Here is a 24,607-nt window from a genome sequence, read left to right as displayed (position 1 = left end):
ACATACTTTCTTCAAATCAGCACATGGATCCTTCTCTAAAATAGACCGTATTTCATGCCACAAAGCTACTGTGAGTAAATACAAGAAGATAGAGATACTACCTTGTTTTCTTTCAGATCATAATGGATTGAAATTAGAAATAAATGACATAAAAAAAAACAGAAACTTCTCCAATACCTGGATATGAAACAATATGCTACTATATGATGAATGGATAACAGAAGACATCAGGAGGCAAATAAAAAAAATTCTTCGAAGAAAAGAAGAATAAAGACACATCATATCAAAATCTCTGGGACACTATGAAAGCAGTATTTAGAGGAAGATTTATTTCATGGAGCACATTCAATAAAAGAAGAAAAAATCAACAAATAAACGACTTAACACTACAGCTGAAAGCCCCAGAAAAAGAAGAGCAAACCAACACCAAAAGTAGTAGAAGACTGAAATAAAAAAAATTGAAACAAAAGAAACAATCGAAAGAATTAACAAAATAATGAGTTGGTTCTTTGAAAAAATAAAATTGATAAACCCTTACCACACTAACAAAGAGAAAGAGAGAGAAAATGCAAATTACTAAAATTCAGAATGAACAAGGGAATATTACTACAGACACGAGTGAAATACAAAACTTAATTAGAAGCTATTTAGAAAATCTATACTCCAACAAAACAGAAAACCTCGAAGACATCAACAAGTTTGTAGAGACATATGAATTACCTAATTTGAACCAGGAGGACATACACAACTTAAATAAATCAATTACAAGCAATGAAATACAAGAAGTCATAAAAAGGCTACCAACAAAGAAAAGTGTGGGGCCAGATGGATTGTCAGCCAAGTTCTACAAAACCTTTAAAGAAGAGCTCATTCCAATACTCCTCAAAGTATTCCATGAAATAGAAGAGGAGGGAACCCTCCAAAACTCATTCTATGAAGCCAATATTACCCTGATACCTAAACCAGACAGAGACACATAGAGGAAAGAAAATTTCAGACCAATATCCTTAATGAACATTGACACAAAAATTCTCAACTAAATTTTAGCAAATCACATAGAAAAATATATTATAAAGATAGTGTGCCACAATCAAGTGGGATTTATCCCAGGGATGCAAAGTTGGTTCAATATCAGGAAACCAAAAATTGTCATTCACCATATCAACAGACTTAAAGTTAAGAAGCACACGATTATTTCGATAGATGTAGAAAGAGCATTTGATAAAATACAGCATCCCTTCATGCTCAAAACACTGGAAAATATAGGGATAGTGGGAAGATTCCTTAAAATTGTAAAGGCCATCTATGCTAAGCCCATGGCCAATATCATTCTGAATGGTGAAAAACTGAAAGCATTCCCCCGAAAAACTGGAACAAGGCAGGGATGCCCTCTTTCACCACTTCTATTCAATATCGTCCTTGAAACTCTAGCCAGAGCAATTAGACAGACCAAGGAAATTAAAGGGATAGGAATAGGAAAAGAAGAACTCAAAATATCCCTGTACGCAGATGACATGATTATGTATTTAGAGGAACCTGTCAATTCCACCAGAATACTTTTAGAACTCATAAGTAAATGCATTAAAGTAGCAGGTTACAAGATCAATGCTCATAAATCCAATGCATTATTATACATAAGTGATGCATCTTCAGAAAGAGAAGTTAGGAGACCTACCCCATTCAGAATAGCATCGAAAAAATAAAATACTTGGGAATCAATCTCACAAAAGAGGTGAAAGACCTTTACAATGAGTACTACAGAGCACTAAAGAAAGAAATTAAAGAAAACCTTAGAAGATGGAAAGATCTTCCATGTTCTTGAATAGGCAGAATTAATATTGTCAAAATTGCCATACTACCTAAAGTGCTATACAGATTCAATGCAATTATAATTAAAATCCTAATGATGTACCTTACAGAAATAGAGCAAGCAATTATGGAATACATCTGGAAGAATAAAAAATCCAGAATAGCTAAAGAAATCCTCAGTAGAAACAGCAAAGCAGGGGTATCGCAATACCAGATCTTCAACTCTACTACAAAGCAATAGTAACAAAAATGGCATGGTATAGGTACCAAAATAGACTGATAGATCAATGGTACAGAATATAGGACTTGGACTCAAACCCAAATAAATACAATTTTCTCATACTAAGACAAAGATAGCCTCTTCAACAAATGGTGCTGGGAAAACTGGAAAACCATATGCAACAGAATGAGATTAATTCGCTCTCTCTCACCCTGCACAAAACTCAACTCAAATTGTATCAAGGACCTCGGAATCAGACCAGAGACCCTGCATCTTATAGAAGAAAAAGTAGGTCCAAATCTTCAACTTGTTGGCTTAGGATCAGACTTCCTAACATATAAGGAAGAAAAATTACAGTTCAGAAAATTTCTAATGCCAATTAAGGAGAAACATTCTGAGTGTTTGCATTTTTACAATGCTATATATTGGATATCTTTCTCCCCAAATGTCCATGTGAAAAAAGACTTGGTTGCAACCTTAGAGCTACTGGCAGGTGGTGGAGCCTCTCAGATTTGGGGAGTGAGGAAGGGGAGTTAGGTCATTAGGGTTGTGTTCTGAAGGGGGTATTGGGAACACAGCCCCTCCCTTCTCTCTAACTTTCTGGCAGCCTCCTCTACCATACTCTCCTTCCAGATGTCCTGTGCCACCCTAATCCCAAATGAACAAGCCGGGTAACTGTGAACCAAGTTTTTCCAAACCATGAGCCAAAATAAGCCTCTCTCAAGTATCTATTACATCAACAGAATTCTGGCTAACACAATATATTTCCCAATAGTGATAAATATACACATATATGAAATACACATTTCATTACATCAGACTTTCTGAAGTCATGAATTAAAAATAGAGGGGCATGTTTACAACTGAAAAGGAGCCCTCAAATTCTTATAAGGATGCCCCTTGTGATCAGGGTTCATGCAATGCAGTTTACAGAAACAGTGCAGAGAACTGAGTGGTGCAAACATGGCCTCAGGGGTCAGAGTTCAGCCGCACTGAATCCCTCACTTCTGCAGAGTTGGTCTTCAAGGATGTGCTCTCTTGGGATCAGATTGTTAGTAAAATATTTCCTCTAATGAGGAGCTTTGGATATTGAATCCCAGGGATACAGAGACTATGGGAGTCAACCTGGGACCACCTCACTCAACAGTCCTGACCCTGTCAGAAAGCAGCACTGAGCCTCCTTCCAGAGATGAGCCTTCCTGACCAGTATTCCACTGACTCATTCAGTCCACACTCATTTCCTAAGGGCACATCTTCCATCTTCAATATCCAGGTGAGATTTGGAATGACATTCCTCATGAATCCAATCATAGGACTGAAGTTGCCTTAGTTAATACTTTGGAGGTATGATTCTTGTACCTCACTTAGCTGTTATTGAGCTCATTTTAATTCCTATATATTTCGTCGTATGCCCATGCCAAATGATTATTATTTTTATCTAAGTTTCCTTGTTGTTTTTCCATTCCCAGAGGGAGTTTCAGCTCATCCAAACCTTCCCTTATATTTGCATTTATCACACCAGGGGTGTTTTCTTTCTTTCCATTTTCCTCAGTTACCCTGGACCACTACTTCTTTCTCAGGAATGAATAAACACTACATGTGATAGTTCATGACAGTTAAAAAAACAAGAGAAAATGTGAAAGTAAGAGTCCCATAAGCTGAGTGTGCACTGGGTGCTATTGTTCTATGCATTTCGCATCAAGAAATATCCCACAGATTTTTCCAGCTTCACTGAAGATTTTTTCAGCTTCACTGAATAAAATTTGTACTTATTCCAGGTGTAAACTGTGCTGGTTGGATATTCTCACACATTGCAAAAATGATTTCCACCATGCTGGCTCATTATACAAATAGACCATCAAGTCCTCTTGTACTGTGAATGAGTTCCCTCTTCTCAAAACATGCTCTAGAACTGAGATTTCATTCAGACCGAGAATATTATTGAGAAAGTTGCTGTAAAACTATTAATACACCCAATGTAAATGCTGACAGAGTCAGTTCTCTCTCACTTCGAAGACAACGACCCTTGTTCCACAGTGATGCTCCTCGTAGGACTTAGTGTACTAAGTGATTATCAGAGTATTGCCTGTAGTTTCTGACTTCCCCAGTATCAGTAAAATGATCTTATTTTCATCTGTTTTCTTAACTGTCTATGCACGTCACTTTTTATCACTCTCAGTTGATTGAAAAAAATGATATGGAACCTATTCACAGAAGGGAAGAACTACCTCGAGTGGGACAGACAGAGTTGCCCTAGAAATAAAGTATTGCCTGGTCTGGGCAGACTCCAACATTTCATCCTCATTTAAAAAATAATGTCATGCAATATTTCAGATTTAAAAGTTGTGTCTTATACTTGCCATCATTCATGGCACCTAGCACAACACATGAGATGTTGGTGTTCAGGAAAAAATTTATTTCAGTAGAGTGAGGAGCAACGAAGAGACAAAGTAGCAGAAAAAACCATCTGAATATTCACGTGAGTTCACACCTCTGTGGGAAACGTTTTTATTTTTAAATGAACTTCTTCTCAATATTAAGCATCCATCAAACCAGACAGAGGGATTGTTGATGCATAGACTGTTGTCATTCATCCCAGAGCCTATCAGAAAGAAGTTTAGAGGGGAAACAAAAATACTGCACTTAGTGTGACTTTCAGTGCTGCCGAAGTGCTGTCCACCCATTTGATTATCTTTCATTGCATCTTTTTCATCAGGTTCATCAAAAATATGGAGACCAGAAATCAAACAGCTGTTTCAGAATTCCATCTCCTGGGACTGACAGGTGACCCAGAACTGCAGCCCCTCATCTTTAGCCTGTTCCTATCCATGTACCTTATCACAGTGCTTGGGAACCTGCTCATCATCCTGGCCATCAGCTCTGACTCCCACCTCCACACTCCCATGTACTTCTTCCTCTGCAGCTTGTCCCTTAATGACATCTGTTTAAGCTCAAGCATAATCCCTAAGATGCTTGTGAACATCCAAGTAAAGAATCAGAGCATCACCTACACAGGCTGCCTCTTCCAGGTCTGCTTTGTCTTAGTTTTTGTCGCCATGGAAAGTTGCCTGCTTGCAGTGATGGCCTATGACCGCTATGTGGCCATTTGTCATCCACTTAGGTACACAGTCATCATGAAGCCCTGTCTGTGTGTCCTTCTGGTTCTGGTCTCTCTATCCACCAGTATTGTAGATGGCTTGCTGCACACTCTGATGGTGCTGCTGTTGTCCTTCTGCACAGACCTGGAGATCCCCCACTTCTTCTGTGAACTTGATCAGGTCATCAAGCTGGCCTGTTCTGATACTCTCATTGATAACATCCTTATATATATTGCAGCTTGCATATTTGGTGGTGTTCCTCTCTCTGGGATCATTTTCTCTTACTGTCACATCGTGTCTTCTGTCTTGAGAATGCCCTCACCAGGAGGAAAGCATAAAGCCTTTTCTACCTGTGGGTCTCACCTGTTTGTTGTTTTCTTGTTCTATGGCACAGGTTTGGGGGTGTACATTAGCTCTGTAGTTACTGACTCTCCCAGGAAGTCAGCAGTGGCCTCAGTGATGTACACTTTGGTCCCTCAAATGCTGAACCCCTTTATCTACAGCCTGAGGAACAGGGACATGAAGGAGGCCCTGAGGAAGCTCATCAGTGGAACAACCTCTCCTCTGTGAGATGTTATTTACTTGGACTTGGGTTTTTATTGAAAGTCAAAGTGGTGGAATCCCTCATGAGTCAGAATGTCCATTTCTCTTGTCACTACATTTTTCTAAAATGATCAGATGACGAAATGATCTGATGCTTATTAACGTGTCTTGAAACCTGACTGCTTTCATCTAGGTATGTGATGTTTGGTGATTCCAATTCTCAACCACAATTCTTTGTACTTGTCTTAAAGAAGCAGAACCTGAAGGAGGATTTCTAACTTTAACAAGATTCATTGTGGTAATTTGGAAGAAATGACTCAGCTGGGGAAATATTTATGCAAAATTGTGGTCCCATGTAGAGTGTAGCTTCCCCTGCTTGTATGGTTGCGAGAATGTGAGAGTGAAGTTCATTTCTACTTCGATGCCATACGAGCCCTTAGTTTCTGTATAGTTCGGTGATGTTCGACAATGAATTCAATCTCTAACTGCCTTTCAGTTGCTTTAACTCTGTCAAGGAAAGACTAGGTTGGGGGTTTTGATTTAGTGATGCTTTATGGATCAGACTCAGAGGGAGAGCTGCAGAAGTTGGACAGGGCAGGGAAATGTTTACACAGGTCAAGATCATATGTGGATACTATCTTCAACCTAATCCTGTGCGGAGGGCCGTGAGGGTTGCATCTCACAGACAGACATGCTGTGAGGCAAATAAACTGAAATTTCATCTTCATTTAAGTTACTGCTGAGTTGTTACCTTATCCTCATGAGGTCACCTCAGCATCGACCCTGATCAATTTCATTTTTATGATATTCATGTAATTGGATTATCTCAGAGGCTTCAGATATTTTTGCAATATTAAGACATGTTTTTTGAAGAAAACATCAGTTCTCAAAGAAAAGAAATCGCTAATTCTTCTATACTGATGCAATGAAAGTTATTATGATTTTTTCTAAGGACATCAGGAGTTAAGAACTTATAGATTTGGGGATCATGGCTTCCTTGAGTCCTGCATGAGGTGGCATCTTCCAAGGACTTGTTCTCAACCTCCCCAGTTGGTTGCAGCAAATGCAGGTGTTATGCCTGAGACACAATGCCAGAGAGAGAAAACCAAGTGTTCTTCCTTTGTTCATTGATCATAGGTCACCCTATGGAGTCATACAGAAGACATCTGTGTCATAAGCTAAATGGTGACCCTAGAAATAATGCCTCCCCTGCCCCCCACTGCATTGTTTAGGAGTTTACATGATGTGAAGGTGGTTGTTAAACTGAGAGGATTTTTGCAGAAAATGTTCTATTACATGCTGTCTGGATGGGCCATATATATAATTTCATATATTCTTCATTTCAATTTGTTCTAATTAGTTATACATGACAGTAGAATACACTTTGACACATCATACATAAATGGAGTATAATTTCTCATTCTTCTGGTTGTATATGATGTAGTCTCACTGCTCATGTAGTCATATATGTATATAGGGTAATAACGTCTGATTCATTCTACTATCATTTCTAACACTGTACCTGCTGCCCTCCCTTCACTTACCTCTACCTAATCCAAAGTAACTATTGTTCCCCAACCACCACCCACCCCCACTTACTGCAAATTAGCATGAGCATGTCAGAGAAAACAATCAGCATTTGGATTTTGGGGATTGGTTTATTTCACTTAGCATGATATTCTCCAGCTCCATCCATTACTGGAGAATGCCATCATTTCATTCTTCTGTAAAACTTAGTAATAGTCCACTGTGTATATGTACCACATTTTCTTTATCCATTCATCTGCTGAAGGACCACAGTTTAGCTATTGTGTGTTGAGCTTCTATAAACATTGCTGTGACTGTGTCACTGTTGTTCTTTTTAAGATTGAGTAGGAAGTGAGACTAGATTAATGCAATATGTTTTGCAAGGCTGGGAGTGGACACTCAGCCTCATGCTGCTAGTCAAGTATGAAATGACTGAGCTACACCCCAGCCCTGCAGCCAGGTTTTTTGTTTGTTTGTTTGTTTGAACCCAGGGGCACTTACCCAATGAGCCACACCCTGACCCTTTTCAGTATTTTATTTAGAGACAGGGTCTTGCTGAGTTACTTACGTTCTCACTAGGTTACTGAGAGTGGTTTTGAACTCATGATCCTCCTGCCTCAGTCTCTGGAGCTGCTGGGATTTCAGGTGTGCACTACTGTGCCTGGGCTGCAGTCTTTTTTTGATTGCCCATATCATAATACCTGTCTCCAAGAAGTCATTCTATAATACTCTTGTTATCACTTTCTCATGGATTCTTGTGCACTATATTATAACAACTTTCTTCTGACCTTGATAAAGTTCCAAGGTCATGACTGGTTTCTGGGTCTTGGCTGTCATTTTCATCATTGCACTTCTGAGAGTCCTTCATGTTGTTGGGTTTAGCTGATCTTACCCCATAATCAGTCCTATTTTTGTATGATGTTTGATAACAGAAAACAACAGGGATATTTTTTGTGATATGGATGAAATTGGGGTTATTATTTTTATGTAATTGTAAATAAAGTTGATGGAATAGGTTTTTTCATGCTTCATGTTGGGAATATTTCATTCTTGGGGTGGGTTTTTTGGCTACAAGGGTGTAAAGTTCCTCCTTTGTGAAGTTCCAGTGAGTTTTCTGAAGTGGTTGTACTTCACGTGCTGCCTTCCCATTAGATAATCCCAGGGTCCCCCATCAGCACAGAACATTTTCAATTACCCATTCAGTGGCGGCTGTGCTAATTGGTGACACTGATTTACATTTCTCTTTTTATAAGGTCAAGTGTCTTTTCACATGCTACATGACCCACTTTCTTTTCCCCTTTAGGAAACTACATGTTTGAAACATTTCCACTGAGTTGTTTTGTCAACATGTTATCAGCTCATCATCATTTGGTGGATATACACAAGTTCTTAGTTCAAATATGAGTTGCTAGGACACTATTTTCCCTAATGATCTGCCTCAGTGATTGTTAGTGGTGAAAAAATTATTTACATCAATTGAAAAAATTTAGAGCATTGCCTTTTAAAAGCATGAAACCTCTTAGAGTTTCTTTTTGCCATTGAAGTGGCAGAACTTCACAATTCTTTCTGCCTTTCAATTCAGCAATAAATCAACCATCTCTTTACATACTAATGTTTTCTGGACTGTCTTGATGGTTTAGGAGTTATTGTGTCTTTTTCTGCACCAACATCTCAGATGTTCATTTAAGCATGCCAGCCCTAAAATTAAGTTGTTTGGGGTAACAATCTCCAGATTTTTTTGTTAAAACCCTAAGGTAGCTAGTGCCTCAGGTTAACAGCTTTTCTGTTAATTTACAACTTCCTACAATGATATTGATGAGAAACACCCATAAGTCAAATCTATGACATTTAATGTTTAGAACATACATGTATTGAAGCAAAAACTATGAAACAGGGTAAGGTTCATATGGGAATTCTGCAAAAATACTGAAGCATACCTACATGACCTCCTTAGTACTCATCAATTACATGTAATATTTTCAAACCAATAACTGTCTTAGTAAACATGTAACCATATTCATGGAGTCATACATATAATTACCCCATTGTATTTGTGAGTTTTTGGGGAACTTAGGGTCTCTATATTAGCGCTTGCATTTCTACAAGAAATAGGTAGTTAAAGTTGAAGTAACAAGGTTTGTGTTTTTAATCACAAATGGCTTAGTTGCACATCAAGCTGGCTTGTTTGTTTGTTTGTTTGTTTGTTTTAATAGGATTTCCTTTAGAAATACTTATAAACACTCGTGTGAATCCAATAGAGAGGAAAGGTGTATCCATGCCCGAGTGTGTGGGATTTGGGTGTGAACTGACAAAGGGGAAGGAAGAGTTGGTGTCTCAGGAGTCTCAGGGTGAGGGACACCAACAGCAAGCTGGGAAAGGAGAGAGGCAAGGGACCTGTCAAACTGTAGCCTTTTCCATGGCTACATCCATTCCAATGATCACACGTCGCAAGGGTCTCAAGCTCATCGAGTTGCCTGTTGAGTCTGCATCAGGAAAGCCTCGGGTTCCAAACACCAGGGGACCTTTGCTCAGTGTTCTTCCTCTCTCTGCTGTGCTGCTCCTCTTCCTCCTCTAGCAATTGTAAAACCAACAAGTACGCTTATTGAGGGACATTGTGTCTTCCTTATCCAATATTCAGTTTAGGACACACTAACCAATTGCTACAATTTTCTTCATTTTTTTTTTCAAATTCTAGCATATGTCATCTTTCTTCTGATTCCTACCTTTAAAAAAAAGCAGTGCAAGAGATCAGTGTATGGAGAAGGATTACATCGTTAAGTATAAACTGCTTACAATGCTTCAACAAACAAATAGTCATAACGCCTAAGGCTTCAAAAACACATGCTCTGCTCTTGAATGTGGGTCCTGTTTTGATATCGCTGCTGGTGATACACCACTTTGGTGGGTAGAGAATGGAAGGTCTTGAGAACCAAAAAATTCTTTGTGATTATTTATGGGTGGAAGTTTTCAGGAGTCATATGACAGAATCTTGCAGAAGCTTCAGTCTTCAATATTGCTAATTGGGTAATAAATGTGAGTCCCCTTACATTAAGGTAGATGTTCATCTTGGGAGTCTGACATTGTGACTTCAAAGTATATTAATTTCTCTTCAAAAAATGGTTCCGTGTGTCTGGGGCTGTTGCTCAGTTTTGGAGTGGTAGCTTCCCATATTTAAGGCCCTCGTATTATCCCCAGAACTGCAAACGTAAAACATTGCTTGACATCTCATCTCAGCCTGGCTTGCAGTCTCAGTGCCTTCTCCCTTCATAGCAACACTCTTCGAGGTGATTCCCTGTCCTCACTCTCCACAGCTATTCTCCTCTCATGTTATCCCAAGGTGAACCCAATGAGAACTTTAGCGAACTTTCTCCTGTGGCAGGTTCACAATCACTCTCACCCATCACCAATTAGTTCTCTATGCCTAAATCCAGTTTACTGCCTTCTGCTCAATGATGTGCACGCTGTCATAAACCTATACAAAACTGGCAGCGAGCTCAGTGAAGTTCTTCCTTGGAGGCTTTTCTGAAACTTTTGGTTACTCCAGCTCCACAGCCATGGGGACAGGAAATGCTCAAGTTCAAGCACATTCGTTGCTCAGGTACAGAGGCTGCTTCTGCTCTTGCAGCCTATTTAAACCAACCAAATGTCTAAAATCCCATATTTGGTGTTTGAGAGATGCAATTCATGTGTCTCATTCATTCACTGTTTAAATCATTTCAGTCCCTATACACATTATCATATGTCCATGCCTCACATGTATGTGCATCGCTCAGGTCTGTGCATTTCCACTCACCTCCACTTCAGAGACAGTGTTTAATCAATGTTTTCCTTCTTATTCTTCCTCCTGGCCATCAATTCCAGAATTTGTTTCGTCATAGTGAACACTTCCCAGATATTTGCATTTATGATTTCTCTGTCCTTGTTCATCATTTATTCTGACACACTCTTCTTTCTGAGAATTGAAGAGTGCTCTGGGCCACAGTTAACAACTGTAAATGCAAAATCAAAAAAGAAATATCAGAGTGGGGAATCCACGTGGCGATGGTGTGCAGATACTTTTGTTGGATGAATTTCATCATAAATCATGACCATGGTATTTTTATACATTCATTGGAGGATAAATCAGTAAAATTGGTATAAATTCAAGGTGTACAATGTGATGGTTATTTGTAAATCAATCCAAAATGACTTCTAGAAGCACGGTGATTCATGCATTCCACAGGCAGCTGGTTTCTTGTACAGTTGGTGATTTCTCCCTCCTCAAGCTTTTCTAGAGCCTGGATCATGTTCAGAGTGTGTGCTTTCCATATTGCACTCAAAGGAAAATGCTGTTCTACCCACTTATGTTTCACTCCGCAGACAAAGGCCATTGCTCCTCTGTGACACACCAGGGAAGTCCCAGGTTGTCCTGAGAGGATGTGTCAAGTAGTAAGTGTCTGTTACGAGAATCCAAAAATTGTTTCTATTTGGATCTCTTTTGTTAGGAGCATACACATTTCACTTTCATCTCATTTGTTGTCTTTCTTTAATTGATATGTTGTTTATTAAATTAAGGGAAGAACACCTTTAGAATGAGGTAGAGAATCTCGTGACTTCCCTTTGAATGAGGACTGACTTATGTTCCTGTGGGGTTGTCCTCTGAGTTTCAAAGGTGTAGAGGCAACATTTCCTAATCTTTGCTCAGGTCCAACAGGAAGGATTCCATCTCCTTCTGTAATTGTTTTCACAGGTAGGATGGACATATATTGAAAATCAGGGAAGGATTGGAGGCTTTTTGTAGGGGAAATAATAAAATTGCAATTGAAATGATGAGATCTGAGTGGCCAATTATCAATGCCTGTCCTGTACTATCCAGAGACAAGGACAGAATTTACTTAAGAATCAACTCAACAGTCAGAATATCTGAGCTCAAATCCAGTCGTTGCTGAACATGCACTGTGGTTCTGATATCCATGATATAAACTCATCTTTCCTGAGTGCCCTCCTGGGTAAATCTAGATGGTAATAAAACACATAAATTTTCACAAGATGATTTGAAGCAAGCCCAAATTAAGGAACCATTGCTTTAGAAGACAGATTTCCAGACTTTATTCTTGATGTCTCTTAAAATAAAGGCATGGAAAATTCTAGTTCAAAATCATGTCTCACACTTTTATTTCATTCTTAGCACTTAGCACAGTGCCTGGAAGAGAATTGGTGTTCAATAGCAACTCATTTCAATGAAAGAAATGGAGAAGGAGTGTGTAATGAGGGATGGGAAGAAATTACATCCCAAAAAAATAAGAATATTCATTCCAGTTCACGGTAACAAGGAGGAAACTTTTGTGTTTGATGAAGTTGTTCTCAAACTACATCAAATATTCCTAAGAACTTGTTGTAGCATAGACTACTTGTGCTTATCCTGAGGGTGATTCAGCAGATAACTGGGTTTGGGAATCAGGGATGTGCATTTCTGTCCTTTTTCCAATTGTTGCTGCTGTCCATATTGGTTATGATGTTTTCTCCCATCTTTCCCATAGTATTCTCTAGCAACATGGAACCCACAAACCAAACAGTTGTCTCAGAATTCCTCCTTCTGGGACTGACAATGGACCCAGCACTGCAGTCCCTCATCTTCAGCCTCTTCCTGTCAATGTACCTAGTCACCATCCTGGGAAACCTGCTCATCATCCTGGCTGTCAGTTCTGACCCCCATCTCCACACCCCCATGTACTTCTTCCTCTGCAGCCTGTCCTTTAATGACATCTGTTTAAGCACAAGCACAGTCCCCAAGATGCTGGTGAACATCCAAACACAGGATCAGAGCATCACTTACATAGGATGTCTCTCCCAGATTTTTTTTGTCTTAATTTTTGCATATTTGGAAAATTTTCTCCTTGCAGTGATGGCCTATGACCAGTATGTGGCCATTTGTCATCCCTTGAGGTACACAGTCATCATGATGCCCCACCTCTGTGTACTGCTGGTTCTGTTCTCCTTGTTCATCAGCTCTGTGGATGCCCTCCTCCACACTCTGATGGTGCTGAGGCTGTCCTTCTGCACAGACCTGGAGATCCCCCACTTCTTCTGTGAACTTGCTCAGGTCATCAAGCTGGCCTGTTCTGATACCTCAGTGGATAATGTACTGATATATGTTGCAACTTGTATGTTTGGTGGCATTCCTCTTTCTGGGATCATCTTCTCTTACATTCACATTGTGTCCTCTGTCTTGAGAATGCCCTCATCAAGAGGAAAGCATAAAGCTTTTTCTACCTGTGGGTCTCACTTGTCTGTTGTCTCCTTGTTCTATGGGACAGGTGCAGGGGTGTACATTAGCTCTGCAGTGACCAACTCTCCCAGAAAGACATCTGTGACTTCAGTAATGTATTCTGTGGTTCCTCAGATGCTGAACCCCTTCATCGACAGCTTGAGGAATAGGGACTTGAAGGAGGCTTTGAGGAATATCATTGGAAAGACAACTTCCTTTCTATGATATGATGACTTCCATCTGCACATCTGTATGTACTTTTTCTTTGGTCTATAAGTCAAAATGACAGGATTCCTGTTCAGCTTGAATGTGACAAACTTGTCTTAATGCATATTTCTCATAGTTAGATAAATAATCACCATGTGCATTATAACTTATCTTGAACCCTGACTTTATTTTTCTAACTTCGTGATATTTGACTTATGATTCCTATGAACAGAACATACTTTATTTTCTCACGTTTCACAGAAATGGTTTTTGAAGCACTGGCTTCTGATTTTTGAAAATGTTGTTTTTGTGTCCTCCTAGAAAAAGGCAAAACTGTAGAAGTTTATCAGTCAGGAATATATTCATTCTTAACTGTGGTCTTATATGGAGAGTAGTCTCCACCTGTTCTTATGGTTGGAGTCACCTGAATCACCTCCAGATTTAGTCTTATGTGAAAATTTTTGCCCATTCATAGTCTGTGAAGCAGACTACAACCTTGAGATAATTATAGCATTCTCCACATTCAGTGCCTTCTTCTGTGAAGTTGGCATAATTAGATGATATCAGTGGTTTGTGATGATTTTGACATAACCGAGATTCATCAATGAAATAATCCTAAGTTCTAATAGAAAAAAGAAAGGCTAATATTGAAATGATCTATCAATTAAGAGAGTTGCCTTTTCTCACAAGGACAGCTGAGGTAAGAAATGTTCCAGAAGTATAGGGCTTCAATCAGTCCTCCTTGAGGTGGCCTCTTCCTAAGACTGGTTCCCTTCCAGGTCACCAGATGGTAGCAGCAAATTCAGGTGCCATACCTGAACAAGAAGCTAGAGACAAAAACCTGAGTGTCCCTCCTTAGGTCCACACATAGTTCATTTCCTCATGGACCAAGTAGACTGACTGAATCTCAGTAGTGGACTGAATGGAGGCCTCAAACTGTGTTCATGCCCTGTCCCACTGATCTGTGATTGACTTATAGGATAATTGAGTGAATGTCTCGTGTTTGGAAAAGAGGAATTATTTATTGAGGAGGAGTTTTTCCTGGAGTATTTGCGTGAGCGTTGAGTATAATCAACTGGCTCAGTGTAAGATAGAGAAAACTGGAGTAGAATTGGAGAAAAGGAGACACATAACACTGATGATAAAAGCTGGATTGGGGAAGCCAGTAGTTGATCATTTTATTTTTATAAAATATCATTTTCTAAAGATTATAGGGCATTTTAATCACTCCTTTAAATATCCCTGTACTATCATTATATAAGTGCTTCCTTTAAACCTACCCATTCTTCTACAGTTCATGAAACAGAACATAAAGGTGACCCTTAAACTCATTGATGCACAAATCAAAAAGCAATAATAATATGAATAGTAATAATTAATAATAGTATAACAAAGATCAATAGAGTAGAAGAAGCAGCTCAGGAGGAGGAATAAAAGCTAAGAAACATAATCACATTATATTATGTGCATGTATGAATATAGCATAATAAGTCTTGCTACTACCTATTATTATAATGCACCAATAAAATCTATGAGACACTCTTGAGAACATCTTCTGTTCTGTTGCTATTGGGTCATCTGATTTGTACTTTGGCTTCTTATTGACTGCTTTCATCTATATCCATGGATGAATGTAATACTCAGTCAGCGGGGCTGCTATTGCAAATCACCATACCTGACTGGGTTCAATAGTGGACATTTATTTCTCCAAGGACTGGGCATTGCAAATCCCAAGATGCTGGTCTCAGAAGATTCAGACCCTGGTGATGGCTCTTCTTGTGGTTTGCACATTGCTACTTCTTTGTTCGATCTTCTCTTAGCAGAGACAGTATTTCTACTCTCTTCCTCTTGTTATGAGGGCATGAATCTCATGCAAAGCTCCATGACTTCATAAAACCCTATTTAATTTAAAAAGTCCAACCTCCCAATGCTATCAAACATGGGAACAAATATAAATGATCAGAAAAGTACCTACTTGTTGTAAAATACATTAGTGATTAAGAACAAAAAATATTTCAGAGTTTTTTATCACCACAGCAAACTTATTTTGGTTACAATGTTCTATGTTCATTAAAGGATGTGATATTGGAACAGGGAGAGATACAACAATATGATTGTTCAGGAAAGAGATCCCAGAAATCATCAACTTGTAAATGAACAGTTTATTTTTTAATTAACCTCGCAGCAAAGATGGATTATTTGGTTAAAAATGCTTAAAAAATGAATATGATTCCTGTCTCCCATCAAAGGCAAAAATAAATTTCATGTGGTTTCAGTCTAATTTTCTAAAGGTAAAATTCAAAATAATTTATTAAGGAAAGTAGGAGTTTTAAAATTGAGACCTCCTGAGCACAGACCATGAGGCTAAGTAAATACAAATTAAAACTATGTGGAAGCTGTGTTCTGTGGCCATCAAGGGAATACCAATAATACATGAAGCACAAGCAAAACTAGTCTCTCCTAAAAAACTAACTGCAGTATTATATATGTAGGTGTGTTATACATGTTTAGGATGGCTACTCCAATTATATAAAGAACAATTATGAATTGCCTTTTTGAGATAGATGAGGAATTAAGTGGATATATCATGGATTCATCAAAAGACAGAAAAATAGATAATAATATGTGGAAGGAATCTGAGCCACTAAATGAGAGAAACCAATTAATTGCCTGCATTTTGCACCCTTTAAATTATCAAGGTAGTTTAAATATTGAAGCATAATTATGATTTTTTATTGAGAAGGTACATCATTGCATAGTTCCTTTGAACTATGCAAAAATGAAAAACCACTTGACCACAATGCACAATTCCACCCCTCTGTAAAACCACCTTTTATTTCCTTCTTTCGACATGGAAGAGAATGTTGCAATGACTTTATTTACAAGAGAAGAAAATAGATAAAAAATTTCATCACTATATAAAAATACTCCTCAGTTTTAATGTCAGCCTAATGGGTATAATCTTACGGAATATTTGGAATAAGAGAGTAACTGCTGTATCCAAGAACACGACGGATGCTGAAGGAACTTGATGAGAATAACAGGAGACAAGGATTCAGTCTCCTGTTATTTAAGTTTGAATTTACACATGTGAAATGGAAGCACTTTTATGTAATGAATAATACAATTATAGTTCCCTTGGAGATATAAATGCACCAGAGGTTTATGGGAATGCCAACTGGGTAAAGGAAAAACAATGAATACTGACCACATCAATCCACTTATGACCTGAATGGTTACCACATGTTCTTTTCTGTGTCCTCTCCCTTCTGGAATTATTGATTACCTGAGAGTCCCCCCCAGATCATCCACTTAATGCTCTTCCTCCACAGATCCCCTATTGGCGGGGACCATATTCACTATGCTGCTTGACAAGGTCTGAGAATGGGGAAGGGTTTGGCAAGGCCACCATTCCAGGAATTGCCGCTGTCATCTCTCCTAGGAATTGGGTGTTCTTTTTCGTAATCACCATATTTATAAGTATGCAAGTGCAAATCATATTCTCTGATTGTTGTGATAAGAATTTAAACTCAAAGTGTCTGTGGAGGTTGGGGGAGTATAAGGAATGCTTTAAAAATGTACTACATCACACATATAAGTCTGAAGGTACAGAATTTGAGGAGTTCTTCAAGAAACTATAGTTGCAGGAATTGCTTGCTCCTGTGCTGACCACATCTACCCCAGTTAATGCTTTACCAGCAAAACAGCCTGAAAATCATAACAGGAGACATGTCTCCACAGTGCAGGGACTGCCCTACGTAGCTTGCAAGATTGGGGGTCGTTTGTGGTATCCACCTACAGGGAAACAAGTGAATAAGCATAAGGACCCACCTCCCACAGATCCACCTCTTCCCAGTTCAGGAATATACAATGAAAATGGTAAATGAATAATTAATATTAATGGTAAATGAACAAATGTCCAATGTTTGTCCTTCCTTCAAAGGCTTGGACATCAAGGGCCACCCTGGAAATGTAGGACTAAAGAACAAAGAAAGAGCATACACAAACAATTAGAAAGATATTATCTTAAGATTTAATGCCATCATTGCATATTAACTGGTTATGGGTAGTTTATGCTGGGTTAATTCTCACATATGTACTCCAATAGGTCGAAGATAAATCAATGACATAAAAATAATAAGATAAAAGTAGGTACTCACACTGATTGTTCGGCAATAAAATAACCCAAATTAGTTTTAACAGAGCTTGTTTAGGTAATACAGTAGACCTTAAAGGTTAAATCAAAACATAATAACATGAGCTAAAGATAAGTGCATGTTTTGCTTAGCAGTTCAATAAAATTAGCTTAAAACAAAATAGAGTCATTATACTGACAATAGGTCTGACACCAAAGGGTAAACAAATCTAGTAGGATGAAAAGAGGGAACTATCTTTCACTGTTATATGCTTATGTGAGTAATTTTAAGTAAATAAATACGTTGACCTTCATGTACCCACTATGTGTGACAGTGTGATTACTGACTAATCTTATGGTAATTTCTCTAAAATGTGTATCTTATTTAATCCTGATTTACTTAATACTATAAAAGAAGAGCTAAAATAAATATGAGCAACACTTGGTTCAAGTTGCTCCAGGGCTTCATGTAGTTCCTTGACACTGACTCCACCCATCCTTCAGGGTTCCCTGCACGTTGCTGGGGCTGGCTCACAGCACCCTATTGCAAACAAGTACCTTGTACCAATTTGTTATGTAAGTTAGTCACGAGTGACTGAGGCAGCAGCTGTATATCTGAGGGCCACAACTCAATGCACCACAGAGATGTGGTCTGCTTCTCTCATGGAAAGGATACCCCTGTGGACCCATGGAAGGACACATGGGCTCCTAACTCTGAAATTATGTCCAGGTGTGACACCTGACCTCAGGTTGTTCTGCAATAACCTGGGGACCTAGAGAACCAGTCCCAGGATGAGGTCCCCTCATAGAGGAGGGAATGTAGTATAACTCTCTGTTCTAGCATATTCTCTGCCATTGAGTCATTGTAATGAACCTTGTTTTATTAATCGAGCTCATTAATATTAGGTTTTCTTTTCCTTATTAGGACTCAAGACATCTTCACTGATGAGCTTCACTGTCCCATCACACCAATGACATCATCTAGTTATGCAAATTTCATCAACAATGAAACTGAGTGTGGTAGATGCTAGTGTTACCTTAGATGTGCATGATTTGCCAGTACCAGGTTTCAGTGTGTATTTCTCAGGTCATGAATGCTTAATCCTTTGCTTCACAGTAGTACTTCACTAGAATGTACTTCTATTGCTCCTAAACACATAAGCAGGCAAACACTATTTGTAAAATATGACAATAGCTATGCTTAAATATTTTCCTGATATCTCCAACTTCACATTGTCTTCTTCTGAGGAGGTAAAAATGTTTAAATTAGAGTCTCTTCCACAGGTTCTGCATCTATGGAAGTCACGCCAGGAAGCATTATTTGGAGAATAGAAATTATGGGTCAAAGAACAGAGAGCAGAACAAAAACAAAGTTAGGTTCCAGCCAAGTTAAAATGCACCTAGTCATTTCTTGGTCATTGTAGTATACTATGGAGGAAGAAGGTTAAAGTACTCTGGTTCACAAAGAAAGTCGAGAATGAAATATGCTTTAGGATCCCAAATTCAAATCAAGAAAGATTATAGTAAAGACGCTATCCTACTAACGAGTTTCCTCAAGGGTTCTTTCATATCTCTGTTCCTCAGGCTATAGATAAAGGGGTTCAGCATTTCAGGAACCACAGAGTACATCACTGAAGCCAATTCAATCTTTCTGGGGGAGTCAGAGACTTCATTGCTAATGTACACCCCAAGCTGTCCCATAGAACAAAGAGACAACAGACAGGTGAGACCCACAGGTGGAAAAGGCTTTATGCTTTCCTTCAGGTGATGGCATTCTCAAGACAGAGAACCCAATGTGAGTATAAGAGAAAATGATCCCAGAGAGAGAAAGACCACCGAATATGCAAGCTGCAATATATATAAGGATGTTATCAATGAGGGTGTCAGAACAGGAGAGCTTAATCATCCGAGCAAGTTCACAGAAGTGAGTGATCTCCAGGTCTGTGCAGAAGGACAACCGCAGCAGCATCAGACTGTGCAGCAAGGCATCCACAATGCTGATGCACAAAGAGAAGAGAATCATAAGAACACAGAGGTGCAGATTCATGATGACTGTACCTGAGTGGATGGCAGATGGCCACATAACGGTCGTAAGTCATTGCTGCCAGGAGGAAGTTTTCCATTCCAAAAGAAAACCAGAGCAAAGTAGACCTGAGTGAGGCAACTTGTGTAACTGATGGTCTTACTCTGTCTTTGGATGTTCACCAGCATCTTGGGGAGTGTGATGGTGCTTAAAGATATGTCAGTAAAAGACAGGTTGGAGAGAAAGAAATATATAGGGGTGTGGAGGTGGAAGTCAGGGCCAATGACGAGGATGATGAGTAGATTTCCTAGGGCAGTGATCAGGTACATGGACAGGAACAGTCCAAAGACAATGGGCTGCAATGCTGGATCATCTTTCAGGCCAAGTAGTAGGAATTCTGAAATGCTGTTTGGTTTCTGGGTTCCATATTGTTGGTGAATCTCAAGGAAAAGGTGGGGTGAAAAAAATGATAATACATAGGAACAGCATTAGCAACATTATTTGGGAAGATGACAGTAATGCAAATTCTTGATCCCTCCATTGGACTCACTGCTGATAAACCCTGTGGATGGATGAAGACTGGCATTCTAAGTTTCAAGAAGCCCCCTGGGTGGCTTTGATATGTGCTGAATTCTGGGAACCATTTATTAGAAACGAAGCTGTATCATTAATACGGTGAACTCAAATGAATGTTCAAACATCTTCCTCTGCTTATTGTAATTAAAAATAAAACCACACTAACATTAATTTTATCTGGGCACCATGGCTCATGGTGGCACAGGCCTGTAATCCCACTGGTTTGAGAGAATGAGGCAGGAAGATCATAAGTTCAAAGCCAGCCTCAGCAACTTAGTGAGACCCAAAGCAAATTACTTAGAATCAGAGTCTCTAAAGAAAAAGAATAAAAAGGGCTGGGGATATGATTAGTGATTGAGCAGCTGTGGGTTTAATCCCAATACCAAAAATTAAATAAGAAAAATAAAATTAATTTTATCTGACTGAGGTGCTACAGTAATAAAGAGCTGTGAAATTAGGGAAGAAGAAGACACAATCCTATTGTCCAGGGAAGTGTAAGGAAACACATTAACTCATAAGTGAATTTATTATTCATAGCTGGATTGGCATTGTAGTGAACAGATAGAGCATTTAATGGAAGTGTAAGGAAAATAAAAAGAAAAAGATGCCTGTCTCACCTCAAAGGGAACAATAAACTTCAGTTGGCCTCTGCCTCAATTGCAAATGGCAAGACTAAAAATCCCTTACTGAGGCTACGTATGCTTTCAGGGCGAAGATCTGTTGAATATAGATCCAGAGACAAAACATTGCAAAATTGATCTCTATACTGAGAACTGGGGGCGCCTACTAAACACCATGAAGCACATGCAAAGGTAGACAGGATCCTGCAGAAAAAAATCTGCAGTATGTATTTATAGACAAAGGACTGTTACTCCAATTGCATGCATGATATTGATACCGCCATTTACCGGTAACGAGTTCTGCTCCTTCTAATGTTGAAGATTGAACACTAGAGAAGCACGCCAAGGCAAGCATATTAAGCAGGTTTTATTTAAAAGTAATAATACAGACTTCTCCTGCCAGGAAGAAGGGGGCCATGACTGATGTTCTAAAGTCCCAAGAAGTGAGCGCACCCTACATCTTTTATAGGTTAAAGTCTCTTTTGTTCTCCAGTTCTCTCCCCCCTTATCTCTCCTTCCTGCCTACATGACTAGGCCTGGTTTTGCATTAAGTGAGAAACCATGGGTAGGGGGAGGGCCAGGGTGATTCAGGCAGATAAGGGCCCAGGGGGCATTAATTAGCAGCTCCTTGCTTGCAGTCCTTGATAAAGGCAGGTAAATTTGGTAATCAATGGGCTCTGGAGATCCTTGACATTCCATTGACATTCCATTCTTCCAGGGGCAGTCTCTAACTTCCAAAGACAGATGGCTTCATGGCTTCATTTCCTCGAATTGACCGATTCCCTATTTCTACACTAACTACCTGTCCTTAATTCTGGCTTCAATAACATGAATCAACAACAGATCTGCAGCTTGATGGACAACTCACACACTCGTATTTCTTAAGAGAGTAATTCTTGGACCCATAATTCAGGAAAAGACTCCTAACCTCATCTTAGAAAACTGTAAGTAAATAGTTACACTCATTGAATTGTCAGAGTAAATGAGAGTTTGAGTAATGATGTGAAACTCCAGAATATGTCAGGGTAGGGTAAGTTGGTTCAACTCTCTGAAACTACCCAAAGGTGAAAACTGTTCTACTACAGTCAGTACTTCCACACCAAGTGCAGATGTTGTATTTACAGGGTTGTGAGGGTGCTGGTCATGTGGCCTGGACAGTATCACTGAGCTACGCTCCCAGTCCTAGAACTCTTTTTCATATTTTGGGAGGCATGGTTGGGAATATTTAAGATGTTTATCCAAATAGCAGAAAAATGGATGCCACACTTGGTTCTTCCTTAGAAGTGCTTCATATATTTAATGTGACCACATGTAATATACAAAATATAGAGTACGCAAATCAAGAAATAACTTGTGAAACCAATGAAACGATCATTTTTGGAGCACAAGCATGAGACTTGCAAGAAAAAAATGGAATTCAATAGATGGTATGTTGTTTAGGGATGTCTACAAGGGTGATAAATATGAATTGCATTGCTATAAAAATGACAGCTTTTCAGGGCAAAACTGATCCACTACTGGCAATCAAATACTGACTGTATCAAACCAATTCCTGTCTCTGCAGTCACCATGCCTCCCTCTGTATTCTGTCTTCTCCACTTCTGTCTTAAGAAGAGACATGGGATGATCTTGAGATCCCACCCAGATGATCCACCAAGTGCTCCTCCTCTGCCAACCCCCTTCTCCCAAACAAGCAGCATTCACCATTTATGCCACACGTTGATCACAAGTTTTCAGGACAGGATGTTGACATAGTTTGAAGACCACCATCCAGTCCACCTCAGAGATGCAAGTCTTTGGTACATGGAGAATTCCCAGCTCAAGACACCCAGGAGTGGGTGCTCAGATTGTGGCATCAGGTCCAGGTATAGCAACTGCATTTGCACTATCACCTGGGGAAGGGGAGGAGACCAGTGCATGGAAGAGGCCACTTCATGGGGGACTGAATGAATGAAATTCTGCTCTCTGTGTTATTGTATTTCCTACCTTTCACATCTTTGGAAAGAAGGGTATTTCTCCTTATTGTCAGAGCACAGTCAGAGCATTGTATTGTCCATCTTCATTGATGGAGTTCAAGCATGTCACGGTCATCTCAAAACAGTGATCTGATCCATCATGCCATTTTTATAGATGAAGACATTGAAAATGGTTGATGCTATTTTTGCCCCAGAAGTATATGGATGCCAGTAACAGATCTCAGGATATGAATGTCCAACCCTTTGCTTGCTTTAGGTCTGATACCCAGATGAAATTCTAATGACTCCAGCTGTATGATCATTGGAAACAATTCTCTTAATATGACCGAGCAGTGCTTAAAGACCACCCTTATCCTGCCATCTTTCACTAATTTGCTTTCTTCTGGGATTTCAGCACAAGGAAAATTCTAAGACTAGAATCCTTGCTTCAGAGGCTGTCTCTGTAGAACCAGAGTAAAAAAATTATGTTTGGGGTGAGAAATCATGTGTCAAACATCACAGAGCTATACTAAAAGCAGTGACGGGTTTCAAGACAAACTAAAATCCACCTGGCCATTATGGTATTTCATTAATTTAGAAGAGTGTAATGACAGATGAGTCAGGAATTATGGCTTATCACAAATGTTGTCACTGTTAATTATTCTAGACACCCAGTTCGAAAAAGGGCAAATGACATAGAACAGCTATCCAACTGATGAGTTTCTTCAAGGCTTCCTTCATGTCCTTGTTCCTCAAACCACAGATAAATGGGTTCATCAGTTGAGGGGCCACTGTGTACATCACTGAAGCCACTTCAGTCTTCCTGGGGGAGTCAGAAACTGCAGAGCTAATGTACACCCCAAAAGCTGTCCCATAGACCAAGGAAACAACAGACAGGTGAGACCCATAGGTGGAAAGGGCTTTATGCTTCCCTCCTGATGAGGGCATTCTCAAGACAGAGGACACAATGTGATCATAAGAGAAAATGATTCCAGAGAAGGGAACACCACCATATATGCAAGCCACTATATATATCAGTATGTTATCAATGAAGTTATCAGAACAAGACAGCTTGATAATCTGAGCAAGTTCACAGAAGAAGTGGGGGATCTCCAGGTTTGTGCAGAAAGACAGCCGCAGCATCATCAGACTGTGCAGCAGGCCATCCATGAGGCTAATCAACAAGGAAAACAAGGTCAGCAGTCCAGAAAAGCAGGGGTTCATGATGACTGTGTACCTGAGTGGATGGCAGATGGCGACATAGTGGTCATAGGCCATTACTGCAAGCAGACAATTTTCCAAGCCACCAAAAACCAATACAAAGCAGACCTGGGTGAGGCAGCCTGTGTAGGTGATGCTCTGACTCTGTGTTAGGATGTTCACCAGCATCTTTGGGATCGTACTTGAACTTAAACAGATGTCAGTGAAGGAAAGATTGGCAAGAAAGAAGTACATGGGTGTGTGGAGGTGGGAGTCAGAAGTGACTGCCAGGATGATGAGCAGATTCGCCAGGATGGTGACCAGGTACATGGACAGGAACAGTTTGAAAATCAGGGGCTGCAGTGCTGGGTCCTCTGTCAGTCCCAGGAGGAGGAATTCTGAAAGAGTTGTTTGATTTCCAGTTTCCATGTTGGTGATGAATCTGAA

General features: G+C 39.5%; 3 protein-coding genes and 1 pseudogene across 3 annotated transcripts; 2 read left to right on the top strand and 2 right to left on the bottom strand.

Annotated features, from left to right (window-relative positions):
* Nucleotides 1-4,737: 4,737 nt before the first annotated feature.
* On the top strand, nucleotides 4,738-9,772 carry LOC124967913 (olfactory receptor 7G2-like). The gene is made up of 3 exons (XM_047530351.1): nucleotides 4,738-5,676; nucleotides 7,373-7,406; nucleotides 9,411-9,772. The coding sequence occupies exons 1-3, from the start codon at nucleotides 4,759-4,761 to the stop codon at nucleotides 9,770-9,772; spliced, it is 1,314 nt and encodes a 437-aa protein (XP_047386307.1). The 5' UTR covers nucleotides 4,738-4,758.
* A 2,937-nt stretch (nucleotides 9,773-12,709) lies between these two features.
* On the top strand, nucleotides 12,710-13,669 carry LOC124968845 (olfactory receptor 7G2-like). Its single transcript, XM_047531672.1, has one exon. It carries the CDS (start codon nucleotides 12,731-12,733, stop codon nucleotides 13,667-13,669), a length of 939 nt encoding a protein of 312 aa, XP_047387628.1. The 5' UTR covers nucleotides 12,710-12,730.
* A 5,635-nt stretch (nucleotides 13,670-19,304) lies between these two features.
* LOC124967912 (olfactory receptor 7G2-like) lies at nucleotides 19,305-21,289 on the bottom strand (annotated as a pseudogene).
* Nucleotides 21,290-23,623: 2,334 nt separating this feature from the next.
* Nucleotides 23,624-24,607, bottom strand: LOC124967911 (olfactory receptor 7G2-like). The gene has a single exon (XM_047530350.1). The coding sequence runs from the start codon at nucleotides 24,587-24,589 to the stop codon at nucleotides 23,624-23,626; it is 966 nt and encodes a 321-aa protein (XP_047386306.1). The 5' UTR covers nucleotides 24,590-24,607.

Source organism: Sciurus carolinensis, chromosome 17 (assembly GCF_902686445.1).
Source record: "Sciurus carolinensis chromosome 17, mSciCar1.2, whole genome shotgun sequence".
In the NCBI taxonomy this organism is placed as follows: domain Eukaryota; kingdom Metazoa; phylum Chordata; class Mammalia; order Rodentia; family Sciuridae; genus Sciurus; species Sciurus carolinensis.
This window is presented reverse-complemented; position numbering and strand designations above follow the sequence as displayed.